At 36.0% G+C, this 19,281-nt stretch overlaps 1 protein-coding gene and 1 long non-coding RNA gene across 7 annotated transcripts in view; one reads left to right on the top strand and one right to left on the bottom strand.

Annotated features, from left to right (window-relative positions):
• The window catches only part of LOC145693676 (uncharacterized), a 206,828-nt gene that overhangs the window by 82,849 nt on the left and 104,698 nt on the right, over window positions 1-19,281 (bottom strand). For all 6 annotated transcript variants that reach the window (XM_081769921.1, XM_081769922.1, XM_081769923.1 and 3 more), the window contains exons 14-15: window positions 18,189-18,410; window positions 14,207-14,337 (exon numbers count right to left, since the gene is read on the bottom strand). In XM_081769921.1, the coding sequence (XP_081626047.1) occupies window positions 14,207-14,337; window positions 18,189-18,410 (353 nt within the window). The remainder of the gene's footprint in view (window positions 1-14,206; window positions 14,338-18,188; window positions 18,411-19,281) is intronic.
• LOC145693679 (uncharacterized) lies at window positions 4,198-8,699 on the top strand. Its single transcript, XR_014132816.1, has 3 exons — window positions 4,198-4,360; window positions 5,582-5,678; window positions 8,573-8,699. It is a non-coding gene; the product is annotated as an uncharacterized LOC145693679 (long non-coding RNA).

Here is a 19,281-nt window from a genome sequence, read left to right as displayed (position 1 = left end):
AGGTCCCTGAGTTTTAGAGGGTTCGACACGATGTATTTTCTTATAAATTGGAGCACCGAATCGTAACAGATAATCGATTGTCTCCTGTTGCTTAGAAAGCACCCGGACCATGTAGGTCGGACCATTATTATTTCGAATACGAATGCATCTGTCTACTGTAATCCCCTCCTGTTTTAGCTCCTCTTGAATTTCAGCATCGGTAAGTTCAGGGGAAACACCCCTGATAACAACCGAGAAATATGGTGGTTTGCGAGGTGGTGGAGGTTGTTTCTGCCGTTTATCTGTTAATTTTGTAAGTTTGGCGCTCTTACCGAAGATTTCGTAGGATGCTTTGTTGCGAATGGTAATACCAAAATCTGGATCTTTCGATTTCAGAATATAGCCGTTTCTAGTGGGGACGATTTGAACGAGAGTATCCCGTACCCGTGGAACGTATTTCATAATTTGTAGAAAAATCATTTTAGGATTGGTGAACTTTGTATCGTAGTCTGTAAGAATGAAATGATAAAGAGGATTGGTATTTGACTGTGCAGCAGTAGTAGTTTGAAGCTGTGGAACAGTATTATTACGCTGTGGATTGACTTGAATGTCCATAGATTCTATTGGAGACCGTGACCGTATCCGTTTTGCTGACTGTATTGAATCATTTGATGGATGTCTCTCTCTAGATGTAGACGGGATTGGTTGACTTCCCCAAGAAAAGTGCCGAGTGCGACGAGAAGGTACAATGGGTGCCGGTTGTGCAAGTGCAGAGCTTGAGTTTTCAAGAAGAATAGCAGGTAATCCGGAATGTCGTCCTAGAATCGATTGTCCGTTAGTGTTGCCAGAATCCGCCATCGTAAAAAGGTAGCCAAGGGCCGAAGCCCAAATGAAAATGAAAGTGAAGTAAAAGATGATGAGATGAGATGAAGTTCAAAAAGCAAGTCGCCCTTCGAAAGTGAGAACTTCCGTCAACCCTCTAAGTGTTGTATGTGTGCTTTGCTCCCAAATGCGTATTGCAACACTTGTTCCTCGCTGGCACACTAACTAGCACAAGAGAGGTTAGGCTACTTGATTCAGTATGGCACGCAACGCGCCGTTGATTCTTACAAATATCTAACATGTTGTTATATTAGTGGCGAGTACTTGAAATTTCTACCTTTTTATATAAAAACGCAGAAAAATGTTTATACTTTAAACACAGCATTCAGATAAAGTTTATAGTAAACTGTAAGATAAACTTGAAGTTTATATTAAAATATCTGCAACAGTTCTGTATTCTTTCGCGAAATAAGTAGGCTCAAATCTGCTGCCATCTATGTTCACATTTATGCTTTATACGTAAATACTACAATTCGTTATGCCTCATAGTTACCGAAATATGAGGAAATAAAGAGCGATATTATAGGTACGTGGGACTAGAGTACTAGAGTACTAGACGGAACAATTAAAAAAAATAATTAAGTTTGTCCTTTATTCAAGCTGAATGCTAACAAGACACTAACAACGCAAACACTACCTTATCGCCGAAAGTAAGAAGGTCAGCGTCACGTGGATTTTGAGAACAACTGAAAATCGAACGCGCGCTGGCTTTTTACTTCAATCTAAAGAAAAGCGTCTCGCAAGCGAAGCGTGGGTTGCCCGCACTACGGCTTGCGCTAAGCAGAAATAAGCTTTTGTGTATAAGCCAAAGCGAAATAAAATCAAATAAAAGCGGCAGGCAAGCTTGCGGCAAGCAAACATGCTGTCTGGGAAGAGGAAAGTCTTTTAAGCTCTATTTATATATTATTGATTAAATTGTTTCTCTAATATTGATTTAATATATAAGCTATTTCCTTTTTTTCAAACAACCACTATCAATGTACGTTTATACACTATTTATATACAAAACCTCTACACTCATGTTATTGAACACGAGATAAATCGAATATATAGTATGTGCTGTAAGCCATGAATGATGGATTTAATCCGAAAAGAAGAAAAAAAAGCAAGAAAATTTCATGCACGCAGTTAAACAAAATTATTTAATTATATAATCTATTCATTATTTTAGAATGGAAGGTCTTTCTTCGATCTTTTGGGCTTCAAATTTTCTATGACTTTATTGAAATCTGAAATGCTGCTCGCCAAGTTTCTCTGAATAGAAAGCATCGCTACCGCAAATATTTTCCGCTTTATTTTCTTTAGGGTCCAGAAACACCTTTCTCCTCCGACAATATGCATTTTGTTAGCATTTCTTTGTATAAATATACGGTACAAAAAGTCCATTTTCAGAAACCACGTATTTTTGTCTGTAAAGAAGCATGAAATCTAAGATGTTTTCCTTCGAAAATGAAAAAAAAAATAGTTTAACATTCCAGCAAATTAGGCTAAAGAAGACAGATGAGTATTGGAAGTGAATGATTTGATATTAATTTATGCTCTCCGCTGGAAATCGAACACAGAATCATGTGCACGAAAGACACAGAGCTAGGAATTAGACCAGTAGTAAGACATTTTCTTCTTCGAGACTCGATCGATCCCCCCCCCCCAGAATAGGGTTTTTTAAAAAATAAATCTTATCCCAAGAATTTTCACTTTTGTATTATAAATGTTAAATAAAATCTATTGACTTCGAACGACCGCCCCCCAAACTTTCAGCTTGGATTCGTCCCTGCTACCACCAGAGTTATATTTGTTCTTTGCGAGTTTGTTTTGTGAATAACTTCTTTTTTCCGAGCGTCTGTATCTCCCTCACCCTATGAATTGAGTCAAGCGCTGCTAAGCGGAGGAATTTGTAACTATTACAGAAGCTGACCAGTTGCGGAAGAAAGGCAACCGCAAGAAAGCTATACGGGAAGATAGGAGCGATGCAAGAATAAATCCACTTCCCCATGTTAACAGATAGGAGCTTACTGCCATATGCTCGATATTACTGCTTCCAGTGGCAACGTTCGCTGCCACCGGAAATGTAAATCTCTTTCTTTCTTTCCGTTTTTTAATTTACTTTTTTCAGAAATGCATCAATACTGTTTTTGCGCTCAAGAGCAGAGGTTTATTTTTTTACTGATACACTACATTAATACTTAAAAATAGTTTTAGTATTAAAAAAATATCCGGTTGCACAACCATGCAACATATAGTACCAGCCGCCGCTGAATTTTGGTCAACTTGCCATTCATACTTGCTAATATAGTCATTTAGGCGGCAATTAAATCTTTTGCAGTCAATTTTTTTAGAACATATGAAAAACCTAAAAAAAAAAAGTAGTTTCTCTTGGTATTTTTCTAATTCTTCTGTTTACAACATCACTTACATTGTCACAGTAGATTAGATATCTTTTATCAGTCTCACCTATCCGTCACGGTAAATTGGGATTCCTGAATCTGGTTTCTCCATAGTCAGTTGTTTGATTAGTTTCTAGTGTATTTTTAGTTTGGGTTGGGTTTATCTTGTTAAGATGCGTGCATGTGTATGTATATATTTTTGTGATAGATCAATAGTGTTATCAAGACATACCCAGCATTTGAAGTTGAAAATAATTAAAGAGATTTTATTACTTCTAGTCAATGAAGGAACAAATTATATTGTGAAACTGTTTGATTTGAGGATATCAAAAGATAAATAATATTAGAACATCTTTGTAAACTAGTAGACAGAAAGTACCAAATTTTTACTTTCTTTGTTCCTAAATTCTGTTACCTATAATTTAAGGTAAGTTGAACCATTTTTAGCTAGTTTCTGTGCGTCATTTAGCTATTGTCTGACACTACTTGTTGGCAGCACTGATTAACCCACTGTTTCTTGTTACTTTTGGAAGTGTATGTAATTTCCATATACATACACGCACACACACACACACACACACACACATATATATATATATATATATATATATATATAGTATTTTTTCTAATTCAAACGGACAATGGTCCTTTTAAATAACCGCAATTCCGATATAAAGCTGAAAGTTACCAAATAAATCCCAGGCAAACAGTTTTTGTTACTCACGTAGCCCATTTGATACGGCCTTCCATGAAACTCAGAACTCCACGCCCTTTTTTTTCACACTTCACATTACGGTATTTAAAAATTAATCTAGTTTCATTCATGCTTCGTTATTTTTTTCCACTGGTAGAAAAACATAACAATACGGACTCTTATATATATTGTTTTTCTTTTCGATTTCAGCATGCATTAGATCTAAATAATTTCCTTTTTTCAGGTAAAAGTATTACTGTCAATTGGTGGTAAGGATTTAAAAGGTTTCGCTCACAATGCAATAAGAAGAACTTTGTGCGACAAGCTCGCAATGGAATTCTCCTACTCTGGCAGGAAACCAAGGATCATGAAGCAAAAAAGCACACCTTTGGGTCCACCCAAATGTGCAAAAAGATCCACAGTAAGTTGATTTGAAAAGTTGTACTGAAATATTTAACTTCATTTATTTATTTATGCTAGTAACCATACAAAATTCCAGTTTGCTAATTACTAAGTCTTACTTCTCTCGTACTGGACGTGTGTTCTCATATTAGTATGTCCCAAGCAATCAGAAGTAATTCTTCATGAATAAAGTATGCTTTGAGTATTTTAGGATGCTTTTACTGTCAAGTAGTATAATATGTAAATGTGTTCACCCTTACTGGGTGAATATAAAATCTGTGTAGAATATATAGGAAATTCAATAACTAATCCAACACTCTATGTTGTAAACAAAGCTTTACTGGCAAAGTACCCATTTAAACAAATCTTTGCTTGAAAAAGCATTCAAAAACAATTTGTAAGGTGTACGGAAAACCTAAAACCAAATAAAATTCCATGGTAGGAATGATTCCAGGGCTAAATCAAGTCAATAGTGTCAACGAATTTAAATTGAAGTACAGTGTAGGAATCACTATGTGAAGTATAATTTTGCACCAGACTTTTCGTGTATACCTGTAAATTTGATACTGTCTACCCCACGAATGTAACTTTGAAAGAATATAACTTTGTTGGGTTGGCAACACTGTTAGTCTGGTAGTATTACATAGTATGCCAAACTGTGTCCCCTGTCGATATTTTAAAGGTGCAAAATTTCAGAGCTCTTTGTCTAACTAGAACGCAGATAAAACACTAGAAGAATATAGCTTTCGAAGTTACCATAATTCCAATATAAAAAGAGAAAAGTTGCAGGCTTTCAAGACGGCGAATAGTCAAACTTTCGTCTTTTTGTCGTCTTCGTCTTTCAATTTTTCGTGACAACGAAGTTAGCCAAAACCTAATGGTTTTTTGTAGTGTTATTTAAGGTGACTTGAAACGTTGACTCAAAACCATATCAGCACTAACAGAAGAAAGTCTTGTTACACTTGTATAGAAAAATGTAACTTTTCCATTATATAATATACCAAAAGTGTGGTGAAAGATAACTTTCTATAGTACCCTTACATAAAAATCACAAAATAGGGGCCTAGCTTAGGTGACTTGAAAAATAATATAGGAATTAGTTTCAGCTCTAGGTATCCACGTGTACAAACCATACCATAATTCCGTAAAGCTATTTAAGAGGGAAATTTATTTCAAATGACTGATTTTTTAAAGAATAAAAATCGCTAGTATTTGCTTGAAATTCTATCTTTCTTTTCAGCTGCTGTTCGTAAGATGTACACCGACGCAACAGAAGAAACGGTGAAGGAAGTATTGGGTCTTTGGCTGCAGCAGGCGAAGCCTAGACTACTGCGTAGGTAAGTATAGTTTTTCCTATTTTCCTTACAATCACGAGAGAGATCGGAAAGTTCTTACCATCACTAAATAAGCTAGGGATCTGCAACTTAGTGAAATGAGATAAAATGTTTACCTTGTATGTACTTATTATTTTATTATCCCTTATAATTTAGCAACTTGCCTGTTACTTTCCTCAGAGGGTGGAAATTTTAACTAAAATCGAGATTCATTACTGTTTACATTTTTATTTTCTTGTCTTCTGGAGGAAAGTACCTCTGTTAGTTTAATTTTATTTTTTGATTACTCCTATCTGCTGATGAATTTTTTTTAAGACTAACGTTTATTCCTTGATTAATTTTGGTGTTGATTACTTCTTTTCTATACTGAAGGAAATTTCATTTTTTGAAAACTGCAATGTCACAGTAATAGAGAGATAGGCACTTTCTGTTATGTTTGCCTTCTAAAAACATTTCCTACCTGCTGCATGAAAAACAGAAAGCAACTAACCTCTTTTTGTCTTGACTAATTTTAGTGTTATTTTACATCTTTTCTATCTACTGAACGAACTCATCTCTTGAGAGAAAAACTACAATACCACCCTCTTTCTTGATTGATTAGAGTTAATTACTTCTTTTCTATGCTAAATGAAACCATCTTACATTCTGGAAAACTCTGCAATGCCATTGTAATAGAGAAATATGCAATTGCAGAATCTTTCAGACGATAAGATTCTTTCGTTTAGTATAGAAACAAGCAATAAAGCACTATAATTAATTAAGATACAGAATGGTATTGTGGTTTTTTCTTCCTTCTCAAAAGATAAGGTTTCATTCAGGAGATAGAAAAGAAGTAAAATAACATTAAAACTAATCAAGAAATTTTTTTCCTAGAAGATAAAGACTTCAGCAGTTAGAAAATTTTGTTAAAAGACAAAATAATAGTAAATGCACATTTCTCTCTTACAAAGACATTCCCGAGTTTCCCGGAAGATAAGACTTCATTCAGTATGAAAAAGAAGTAGTCAACACCAAAATTGAACAAGAAACAAAGGTTAATGTTTTATCCACAAGATAAAGACTTCATTCAGCAGTGGCAGTAATAAAACTAAATTTAAAAAAAAGTAAGAGTAGTTTTTTTCCCCAAAGACAAAAAGATTTCAATAGGATGGAGCACGCCAAAGTATGCGTATGCGTAAACACTCAACAACAAATTACCAGAAAAATAAATAGGGAGACATAGGTCTTAAAATGCATTCAGAATTTGACTGGATTGAAGTAAATGAAGTGATTTGCCTGCTTTGTGCCATGTACACTGAGAAACGTTTCTGCTTTCAAAGATGGGATATAAAGAACTGGATCGATAGGTCGCACGAGTATTTATTACTTCTCTATAATGAATTGTGAAACGACGCTAATGATTCCGACACGACGTTCCATGAATATGGGTCAAATAAACTTAGTGTTACAGTTACGGTAATGAGTCATCCCTTCTTCATTTGATATGTATGATCCCTATCTTCCTATCTTCCTATCAGTGATTCTTGTGTTTTGAAAGAATGAAACGTTGCAAAGATGTATTCCTCCGCTGTAAGGCTCAGGATTGAAATCCGTTTGTTTTACTGTCACAAATAAATCCAGAGAATTGTTGCTCAACACCTCCTTACGTTTTAGTCACCAGTTACTCTTTTTTTAATATATTTTTAAAGAGAAATATTTCATTGAACCTCTAAGGTATGTTCCAAACTCGTTGCAAAATGGTACGAAGTTGTCCGTGTACACGGTACCTATTTTAGTAAATTCTTACGCTGTTCCTGTAAATTGCGAACTACACTTTCCCATGCGTTCTGTTGTACATTACGCAGGATAACGCCTTGTAGGTCATCATCTATCATTTGTGTTGCTCCGTGAAGAATACAAGGTATATAGGTTCACACGCTTATGGCCTATCTTTCCTGTGAATCGTGAGATCAGATTGCATTTCATACAAGGCATGGAGAGAAAATTAAAGAAATAAGTAAATATTTGTTCTTCCATCCCTCAGTGATTTCTTATATCAGTGGTCACTTCGTTTGTTTTTCGTAACGCCGTACTTATACAACAGTACCGAGTGAGTCAATATGACATTTTCTGGATTTATCTCAATTGATGCTCTCACAGAACAATGCACGTTTTCAGCTAGGAAAAAACTTCTACTGAAAATTTACTGGCACTAGAACATTGAAATAGGTAAAGTGAATAAATACCATGCAGTGGTACCAGTGATGAAACGGGTCACATACTTCGTGACTCGTGATCACGAAGTAGTCAGATCCCTGACCCTGTTTGACCCAGACATATCCGTGCGATCCCGAGACGACTAAATATCAGACTATGGGAGAGTATGTTGTAATTGTAACAAACGCGATTCTTTCCTTTCAAGTGTTTCTTATGAGTGATCGTCAAAATTTAATCGAATAAGGCTGTAAAACGTAAAATGGAGAATATAAGGGATTCTGCTGAATTGAAATAGTGTTTGCGTAATGTTTGTGTATAGTAGTGTTTAAAATTACTTTATTAATTTTCAGTATGGGAAGATGAATTATATTGTATTTGACATAGTCAAGACACTTTGAATAAGAAGTGTCACACTACAAATCTAACATCTGAATAGGTGAGCTCGATTAGGGAATATTAATTCACTATAAAAATTCTACCGTAATGCTATAGAGATCATATTTGGAGTGCTTTCAAGCCATGGATCACCAGATCTGAGAAACGAGTGCCAGACTCTGTAGCCTTGTGTGGCACTTACTTCAAAGAATAATATTGTATTTTAATGAAAGCGTATTTATAAGGTAAACAATATGAATGTTTACTTTTAACTGTGCAATCAATTACATGTTTTTCAGTACGTATTTATGATCGTTATTTTGCAGAGAACGAAGAAATTCAAAACCTGTAGTGGAAGGTGACACCGTTGAAGTTGAGGAACCCAATTAAGGAAATAAGTTAGAAATAATACAAAAAATGTAAATAAGTTCAATAAATAACATTGTAATACAAGCTGATTGTTTTCATGAAACCTTATATCAGTTATTGCGTAGAATGTAGGGATAATTTATTTCAATTATGTAGCAGCAGGATGCGAAATAATAACAGTTATGATCGGGGAGAGAGAGGAGTAGATAAATAAGTAAAAACAAAAAAATGCACTGGAAAGTTTTGAAATGAAGATTTCATATATTGAACATCCAAAATTATTGAACTATGTAAGGTTAGGGATAATGCTTAACCACTAGGTTGTCCACTAACTGCACAGATTTACTGTAAATAGTTTGTATACTTCTGACAGTGTCAGTGTCACCATATCTCGCCAGTAAATTATTGAGGATGAATTTTCTTCCAAAATTTTGAAGTGTGGGAATGGCCATCCTCAGTATTTCGCACCCTGTCTAGCAGTGGTTCTAGGATTTAATTTATTTCTTTCCTGAAATCTGATAATTTAAAAGTTTGCTTAGCCCTTGACGTTTGTCTAGTGGTGTACGTCTTTGCTGCGCCTAGGGTCGTGGTTGATTCTCAGTGGAAGACCTTACAAACACTGAACGCATTACTGCGGATTCTACAGGTCAGTGTCTCATATAAAGCTTCGTGCTGAAACGGGACGCTCAACTTCAACATCAAACTGTGGTTAATGGTAAACTAATTGGATGCTGATCTGCCAGGTCGCATAGTATATTCACCAAGGAACTCAGGAAAAGTGTTGCTTTCTATATTGAGATAAGATACTAATCTCAATAGACTGGAGTATGGGGTATATATTCAACACCAATGTTGTGTGAGACATGGATTTATAATTTAACATGATATCTCAATAATGTTACTCAACAGAAATAAACCTCGTGCTGCAAAGACGCATAATGGACGAAGGAAAGAAGCATAATACAGATTGTGAAAGTATACATATTTTGCTTTCATTTTGACCGAACACAACTATTCTTTTTCACAACATTGCTTATGTAGGTTTAACAGTTCTTTCGTCCTCACCTTTACGTTTATTTTTGCAGAATTGTTGTATATATGAGCTTGATTTCATTTTGTATAAGGTTTGCAGTGAGATCCAGTAGTGTCAATCTTGATACAGATTTATTTCTGCACGTGAGAAAATGATTCATCTGGTTGGCGTTATGTATAATGTTTGATGTGAAGGTTAGTATAATGTTCAGTGTGTAAGTTACATAAATGATGGTGTGTGTTCTTTTGCCATTTGAGGGTGTTTGGATATTGCCACCAATTTATTGGCATTCTTTTAAAAATATTGCAGAAACCATAGACTACTACTATGTTTACTATTAATAGTAAGTATGGTATGGTTTCCCCTATATATATTTAAAAGAATGCCAATAAAGTGATGACAATATCCAAACACCCTCAGATGGCAAAAGAATACACACCATCATTTATGTAACTTACACATTGAACATTATACTAACCTACACATCAAACATTATACATGTCGCCAAGCAAATGAATCATTTTCTCACGTGCAGAAATAAATTTGTATCAAGCTTTACTGAGAAGCTTGCAATAAACGAGACATATTAAGCATGTGCTAAAATTGAAGTGAACAGCTTGAAATAAGCTTGAGGTGACAAGCCTGTAGCAAGCATTATGTACCAAGTTTGAAATAGACTTGAGGTAACAAGCCTATAGCAAGCATTATGTACCAAGTTTGAAATAGACTTGAGGTAACAAGCCTGGAGCAAGCATTACGTACCAAGTTTGAAATAAACTAGAGGTAACCAGCCTATAGCATGCTTTATGTAACAAGTTTGCAATAAGCTTGAACTGACAAGCTTGAAACAATCTTGCAGTACAAGCCTACAATATGCTTTTCGCCTGTCAACTTCGTCGCTTGAATCAGCCTTGATATACGCTTACAGACTTGTCGTAACAAGCTTGGGACAAGCTTATATCCTTGTCACGACAAGCTTATATCATGCTTGTGGCAAGCTGTTTCTGCTATCTGAGAAGAGCTATTGCCACAAAACTGATAAAAGCAAAATTGTTCTGAAAATTAAGATATTTACTCTCCACTACAAAAATTCAGTTGAGCTTAAAAAAATATTTTTGAAAATGTTGACCGTAACTTCTCAGAAATTACTCTTCATTATAATAAAATAAAATAACAAGAAACAAAGCCACAAAAATTTGTAAATAAATCTGTAGCGAAAGAATTTAAAATGGATTACAATAAGACTGATATGTTGAAAGAATTAAATGGAATAATAGAAACAATACCGTATGGTTATTAATGTCTGTATATGATTGTAGGTGTTTGTATATATATATGTGTATTGCAATTTTATATATGCTGTAGTTTTCGTGTAATTTTAGATATAAATTCTTGATGATTAAAAGTAATAAAATTCTATGAGATTATGCTCTTTTAGGGATTGGTTTTAGGCATAGTGTTTTAAATAGCGAAGTTGATCGGGGGTAGATGAAACAAAGCAATGCACATTTCTTACCTATGTTAAAAGTTCTAAGAATTGCCCTAGGCTCGTAATATCCATCGTTTTCATTGGCAATCATATTGAATATTCATATATATATATATATATGAACCAATCTTTAATTAATTAATTTATTTATTTATTTAAGAAGAAGAACACAACAGGTTATTCTACCCAATTACAGTGTTCACATCAGAGTTACATAGAATATCTATAATATATTTGCGAAATCTATTCTGACTCATGCTGTATATATCCAGAACTTTTTTACATTTAATCAGTTTATTGTACACTGCACCCATCCTCCACGTTGGTGACTTTTGTTGCATTTGTTCGAGATTTCTTACAATAAAAGAAATTTCCATTGCCCACACGTATGTTTCCATTGGGTACCCTTAGATGAAAGACAGAGACCAAATCCTTACTATTTAATTTGTTTTTTAATATTTTGTACAAGAATATCATGTCATTTAACACTCTTCTGTGAATCTTTCTTCGTGTGGGGATTCCATATAATAGACGCATATTCTAATTTTGTTCTAACAAATTAAAAATATAATTTCAGTAAAACATTCGACTTATTAAATTCCCTTCCCATTCTCAAAATGAATCCAAGACTTCTGTTTGCGTCATTTACAATTTGATTTATATGATGCTCAAACGATAGTTTGTTATCATATATTACACCCAAATCATTGACAGTTTGTTCCCCCTTTAATTGTTTACTATCTATCTTATATTGAAATTTAACAACATTCCGTTTCTTAGTGAAGGACACGGTTTTGCGTTTATCTGAATTTATGTTTAACAAGTTGCTCTTGCACCATTCATTTACTCTGTCTAGATCCTCCTGCAAACTGACACAGTCCTGTGCTGTTATAATTCTCCTATATAATTTTAGATCGTCTGCATAGAGTAGTTTATGTGATGTTTTAATACAATTAGGAAGGTCATTAATGAATATTATAAAAAGTAACGGTCCTAAATTAAATCCTTGTGGGACTCCAGAAAATTGAATGTATTCAAATGATCTACAGGATTTATAAACCACATATTGTTTTCTGTCCATCAAATATGACTTCATAAGAGCAGTTAACTGATCAGAAAAGTTGAAAAATTTAAGTTTATTCATTAATAACGTGTGGTTTACCTTATCAAATGCTTTCGCAATATCTGTATAAACTACATCTATTTGATTATTATTCTCCAATGTATCAACAAGATGGTCAGTGAAGACAGCGAAATTTGTTACGGTTGATCTGCCAGGAACGAATCCATGTTGATAATCCGATATTACTGGTATAATGTGATTTTCAATGCGCTTATATGTTATGCTTTCAAATATCTTTGCAAATGAGTTTAGAATACAAACCGGCCTATAATTTTGAATTTCTTTACTGTCATTATTTTTAGGAATAGGACAAACTTTTGTAAGTTTCCATTTTGCTGGAAACTTGCTGGTTTGGAGTAATAGGTTAAATAGCATGTGTAAATGTAATAAGAAACTCTCTTCACAACCTTTTATTACGTATGATGGTACACCATCGATACCTATCGAACACTTTTATTTTAGTTTTCTGATTGCCATTCGAATCTCGTCCAGTTCTATTACCACTATTTGCAACATATCAATCTTTTCATACATTTCAACTAATGTCGAATCATATGTTTCAACCAACAGTGGTGCTCCGTCTGTATACACTGATTTAAAGTAGGTTGCAAATGCGTTTACTATATCTTTATCACATGCTAACTCTTTACCCTCATAACACAATACATTACCATTTAAATGCTTTGATTTACTCTTAATAAAGTTCCAAAACGTAGTTGGGTGCTCTTGTATTAAATATTCCGCTCCCTTAACGAAGTTTGTATATACGATTTGTATATCTTTCTTAATCATTTTTCGAAGCTTATTAAATTCGCGTTTATGTAAATCTATATTTGACTTTCCGACTCTTATCGCTTTGCGGTGACGAGCTTTCATTTCAATTTTAATTTGGGTATCGGTTTGGATGTTTTTTTTAAAAATAGAGATTTATATATAAAATTGAGGTTCCAAAAATGGTCCGTACAGACGCCAAGGGTTTGGATAAGAATGATTTAAGGCGAGATCTGAAAAAGCATTGTGGGACAAAAGTTGTGGTTTGTATGGATACCTGTGTTTCTATAATTTTTGTGTTTAAAATGCTTAAAAATTGTGGTTCAAAAAAGTGGCCCATACAGACATCCATACTACTGCGGGGCCTACTACATTTCTCTAGATGTGTGCTTTGGGATGGACTACAGTGTCTTATTAACGTTTATCGGTGAATACACCGCGTTCAAAATTTGAAGGTCGGTATGTCCATGCAACATTACGTTTCCCTAAAGAAGAACACCTAGACCATTAAAAATGATAATGTTCGATAATGTTCTAGCTTCATTGCATGTTTCCAACCCTCGCGAGATCACTACTCATACTGAATCTGCTATCATCTGAAGAGAGATCCCCGCCTGTGGTCAATCACAGTCTGTCTTCCGCTCTACATTGCCTGTAGTTCATAACGTTTCCCATGTACGTGAAACAATGTAGTGGCAACACTAAACTCCTGGAGCAAACTCGTCACATTTCACTTTTCTTCCAGTTTCATAATGATTTTTCTTGTATAAAGTCATCCAAAATGTCTTCGGTCCAAGTTGCTGTGAGTAACGGCACATGCATCTTAACAGCTATATGACTGACACAGATACTGTTTCACCTTGTTCATTCAACTGCTTTCTGTTGGGAGTGGAGACTCATTCGACGTTACGGTCACGTTGATGTCATGTCATGCATCACCTGCTTCCTATTTAAGTGTTGGACAGCTCTGGTAACATGCTGCTGGGCTTCCATTGATTGCTACCGAACACACGATATTACAATACACAATATGTTACTTTACCTTTCTGGTTCTCAAGATTTGCACACCAGTGTGTTAGTAAATAATGCTACTATTCTCATATTTTTTTAAAAAAATTAAAAACGTCTATTTTCATTTCATACGGAACGTATTACTAAGTAACACTACATCTCACCTTGATTTTATGACAATTAGGAGAAGGTAGATATTTCTTAAGAAAGTCCAAATCCAAGTATCCTTCCTCGCCATCCCAATCATCAGATGCATCTCCCACGGAGAATGTAACGCTTATTCGAGGATCAGAGGCTGCATGAAATGAAAGAAATAAAATGAACTTCAACTGTGTAAATGGACATTTTAATAAGAGATAAGAACTATGACTACAATTTTAATAATTAAAAAAAACTAATGCTGGTTATTCTTTTCAAATGTACGAATTGCTATCGTAAGTACACAGTAAAAATGTTTATGTCAATTCAATACAATGACCCTCTGTTACCCAAATTGTCTTAAATTTTAACATACCTAGTGATATTTCAACATCATTTTATCTTGAAGTAAATTGTTGAAATTGTAGAGGTTAAATAAAGAGGTTAATAGAGGCTGGCGCGGTATCTTGCAACATGGAGTGATTTTTAGGGATTCACTATTGACATTGTTGTGAATACAGCTGCCAAAACATGTTCTTTCTTCCTAAGTAATTAAACGGAAATAATTATTTGAGAGAGAATGGAGGGTGGCAAAAATAATTATCAGTGGTTACGAGGAACGAAATACAAGCGGCGTCCAATGAGTTATCTATTTAATATTTAGGCAGAAAGGAATGCAGATAGCAGGGGCGCCATTTAGGGGGCAATTGCCCCCTCAAATGTTTGAGGAATACATATACTTTAATCGACTGTCTACTAATATACTAGTACAAAACATGAAAGTCTTATGGCGGTGGTGCTCTTGCCCCCCCTCAATCGAAGTCTGAAATGGCGCTTGTGGCAAGTAGACTCACCCGGTCATCACTGTTTTTCGATGTAGTCCCCATGGAAGCCTATGTACTGTCGCCACTTTGTGGGCAGCGAAGAAATCCCAGAGGAAAAAAAATAGACTTTGCCATGTCCTACAAACCACTGGGAAACTGCCTGTTGAACCTCATTGTCGGACGAAAAACGTTGTTCCTACAGGTGTTTCTTCAGGTCTTGGAAGAGGAAATGGTCACTAGAAGCCATGTGCGGACCGTAGGAAGGATGATTCAACGCTTGGAAACCACAGTCAGGAAGTTGTCCTGATCTTCTTCAAAGAAGTTCAAGTCTTGGGACAGCTGCATCCGTAACTGCATCTGTGAAGGTTTGAGCATTTTGAGGACTCAACGAGCATAGAATTTTTACATGCCCAAGGTCATGCAGAATCATCAGGACGGATTATTTGGATATGCCACATGCTGCTGCAATCTCGGCGACCTTCATACGGTGATCCTGCAGGACCATGTCCTCAACTTTGCAGCACATATCCTTGGTGACTGCATCCGCGGGTCTCCCGGAGAGGGAGTCATCCTCAATGGATTCCCGTCCGCACTTGAATTGCTTTGATCAGTATTTGACCTGGAATTCTGGCAGTGCTGCATCCCGGTACCCTTTCAGCAGTCTCTCGTGGTTCTCCTTTGGTCCCTTCCCTTCTTTAGTGAGAAACTTGATGACCGAGCGGTGCTCCAACTTCTGCAAATCCACTATTCGCGGCGTCACACAAATATTCCCTATGCAGTGTAACTCAAGCACTCTGTTCACGACCACTGTGTTGCTTCGACTGAATTCAAATTGTGCAGCGGGATTCCCCACAGTGCCCTTGGCATGTGTGTCAGGCGTCATTAGTATCCGCCCCTGCCTTCCTGTATAGGCAGATAACTTATTGGACGCCCCTCGTATATTCACCGAGAAAGACGAATATCGTGGACTTTCATGTTCCAACTTGGCAACCACGCTTCGTGAATGAAAGAAGAGCATCAGCAAATGATCAGTAAAATAATGAAACACAGTATCAAATGTTCTTAGGTAAGGCATTTTGAAGAGTCTTTATGGTTTAAAAATGTCGAAAACTTTAAAATCATCGATAACAGATGGAAGCTCTTGTGAGAGTGTAAATTTTGTGAAAACATACGCTCAAAAAAGTATTTCGGTAAAAGATTACAGAAAATACTGGTATAATACGTTGTTCTTTACTTGATGTAAATACTGTATCAAACACCGTGTAAAGGCTTGCTATAGCTCAAGATAAGAACTAATACAAATTCTCAGGTACTTAAGATATTATAGGCAATGTCCGCAAGTTATAAATTACAGCGTATAAGTATTTGTCTGATGTACAGAATCTTGTAACGGCTGTGTTACTTTTGGTAAATCATTGTTCTTAGCAAATGAAAGATTTGTTGGATTACTGACGAATAATAGTTATTCGGATAACCCGCTGTTCGTCCACTATTAATCCCGGCCTAACCCAACCCACTTCTTTATCTTCGTTGAATTGGAAGCACGTGGGGTGAATGGTACGTTGCAATTTAGCGCCCGTCCCACAACTTTCCCAGCTATACGACTTTTGCTTATTGGTCAGACGTGGCAACAGCCAAGTGCTTTCAAGGATATGAAGTCATCTGCAGCCAACGACAAACGTGCTGTCTTCTGCTTTAGAGGATAGTGCTGCATGATTCTGGGATGTTCATACAGCGACAAGACCATAGCTACCCTAACAAGGGTTCTTTCAAGGACCTGAAGTTATAAGCAGTTAGCGACAAGAGCACTGTTTTCTGCTTTAGCCGGTAGTGCTACGTGACTGAAGGACGGTTCATGCAGTGACAAGACTACATAATCTCAAAAGCTTGCGTTCCAGCTGGGTATTACTAACAACGCGGGGTATATATTAAAAAAATACCTTGTCACTGTTCCCATTTCCGTGTTTTTTTCGCTCATTCACCTAGTTCTTTAAACAGTCTCGGTGTTATATTAACATTACACAACTAAACACCATCATTTAATTTAACTTCAGCTCCATACCAACAGGTGACACCAGACCCTTGATCCTGAAATAATACGCTATAGTATAGTACAGTCAGGACAGGATAATTAGTATCTGTTAAAATTTAGTTACATTAATATCATAATTCTTTGCTGTGCAGAGAATTTAAAAGGTAAGATTAGAAAATACGTAAATTAGATAATATTTAACGGCAGAATACTTAATGCACAAATAGTGGTGTAACTAAAAGCTTGCGGCCTCCTTGCAGACAGCGTGAAGTGGGGGCCTCTTCTCTATGTCCCACTTCATGATTTGGGAGCTCCTGGTGTCTTCTTCCCCGCAATGCAGGGTCTGCGGTGTCCTTATTTACGCCCCTGTGCACAAATCAACTACTTTCGTATTATTGAAGAGAATATATACCGGTATATCTTCATGTATAACTCGGAATTCCAGACACTGAACTCTTTCGTACCTACCAGTCAGCTGTAATAATAGTAGTACATTTGTATAATTTGTAATTCTATTCTTTGTGTTGAAAATGTAAACCTGTTCTGTGACTTGAAATATGAATTTAAATGAAAAGATGCTCATAGAACCACAGTTGTTTTCTCATAACATTATACTGGTACTGATGTTTTTTGTTGTGTATGTACGTATTTGTAGTAGTTTGTTTTATTACGTGTTTGCTGAAATTCCTGTTCTTCACACGAAGGAAATAGGTTTATGGAAAGTACTTGAACTCTTTCTCTGCTTAAGATAAACAGTTCGATCCCAGGTCAATGAATCTGTAATGGACAACATTGGAGTCAGTGGGTTTTCTCGGGAGACTTCCATACTATCATTCCACCAATTCTTTCACAATTATTCCCTTTCGTTCATTAGTCTCTCTTCGCCATTAGCGGGTACCGACACAAGAAATTTCACTTGAGAAAATGGCCTAATAATTGTAAGTTAAGTGCATATGAAAAACTGATTATATTTAAATTCCATGCTTTTTTCTGCTCTTACGGAATATACCAAATAGTACCTAATAACTGTCACTCCATTAATTACCATTTTCATTTTTACTTCAATAAAATATTCGATGTTTTCCTAAATAGAGCTCAAAATACGAGTAAGTTCGAAACTCATAGTGGATGAAAGCTCCTTTTTGTCATTACCTGAGACTTGTTCCAATTCGTTTCTGAAGAGCAGTTCCTGTGGATTTTCAGCATAATGTAACAAAGTCACTTTTGTCTCGTCATTTGGATCAGAAATTACGTGACGAATTACTTGCACGGCTGGAGTCACTCCTCCGCCACTGGTCAGCAAAATAATGTGATCCAAACCGTTGTGCTCAAGCTCAAATCCTCCGCAGGGGCCTCGGAAGTCCACTGTATCACCTGCACAGATATACAGAGAATGGTTTAGGAAGTTAGTAATAATCAATGACAAAGAAATATTACATTTTGACATATAACATCAGCATTCAAGAGATCAGACTCCTTGCCCTATTCTTTGTTTCTAGATCTATAAGGACCAATAATTAAGTTAGCGAATTCATCGCAGTAGAAGTGTACATAACGCACTGCTGAATAGCACTGTGCTTGTTGCTTTAAAGGTAGAGATGTTTGAACTCGCCAAACCGTATAATTCTCAAGTCCAGCAAGTGGATAACAAACCAGAGCTCTGTTCGTGAGAACTCGAGAACAAGCCTCAATGATCTTACTGAGTGAAAGACTCACAGAGGATTGCAAACCCGAATGCAAGCCTGAAAGAGCATATCGACCATCGTTCAAAGTAGTGAGCTCAAGTCTCACGGGGTGGTTTTTAAAGAGAATTCGTTAATCAAGCTTTAGTAATGCGATTAGTTAGTGTCGTATTAGCTCTGTACTAAGGAGGGTGTACTTTTAAGTATTCTGCGTCAGTGTTCCTTTCAGAAACAATATTCCAGGTGGCACTATTGGTACTATTCTGATTATTACTATATTATAGACGTATTATTTTGGGCTCCTCCTGGGGAGCACTCTCAGAGCTCCGGGGCAGTACCCCTACAAAAAAACGTGTCTGCAAGAAACACTATTTGGAGTCTGTATGAATTCAGCTCATAAGTTGATTTGGGAATGATTAACTATATAATCACCTTACACCGGGTGAGAAAACAAAATGTGACAATTACGGAAATATAGATGTTCGCATGCATAGTCTGTAAATACGAAATTCGAAATGTTTTCTGGATGGCGCGGTGGCTCAGTGGTAGAGCGTTCACCTCCG

The sequence above is a fragment of the Thermobia domestica genome, chromosome 8, assembly GCF_964235325.1.
Source record: "Thermobia domestica chromosome 8, izTheDome1.hap1.1, whole genome shotgun sequence".
In the NCBI taxonomy this organism is placed as follows: domain Eukaryota; kingdom Metazoa; phylum Arthropoda; class Insecta; order Zygentoma; family Lepismatidae; genus Thermobia; species Thermobia domestica.
This window is presented reverse-complemented; position numbering and strand designations above follow the sequence as displayed.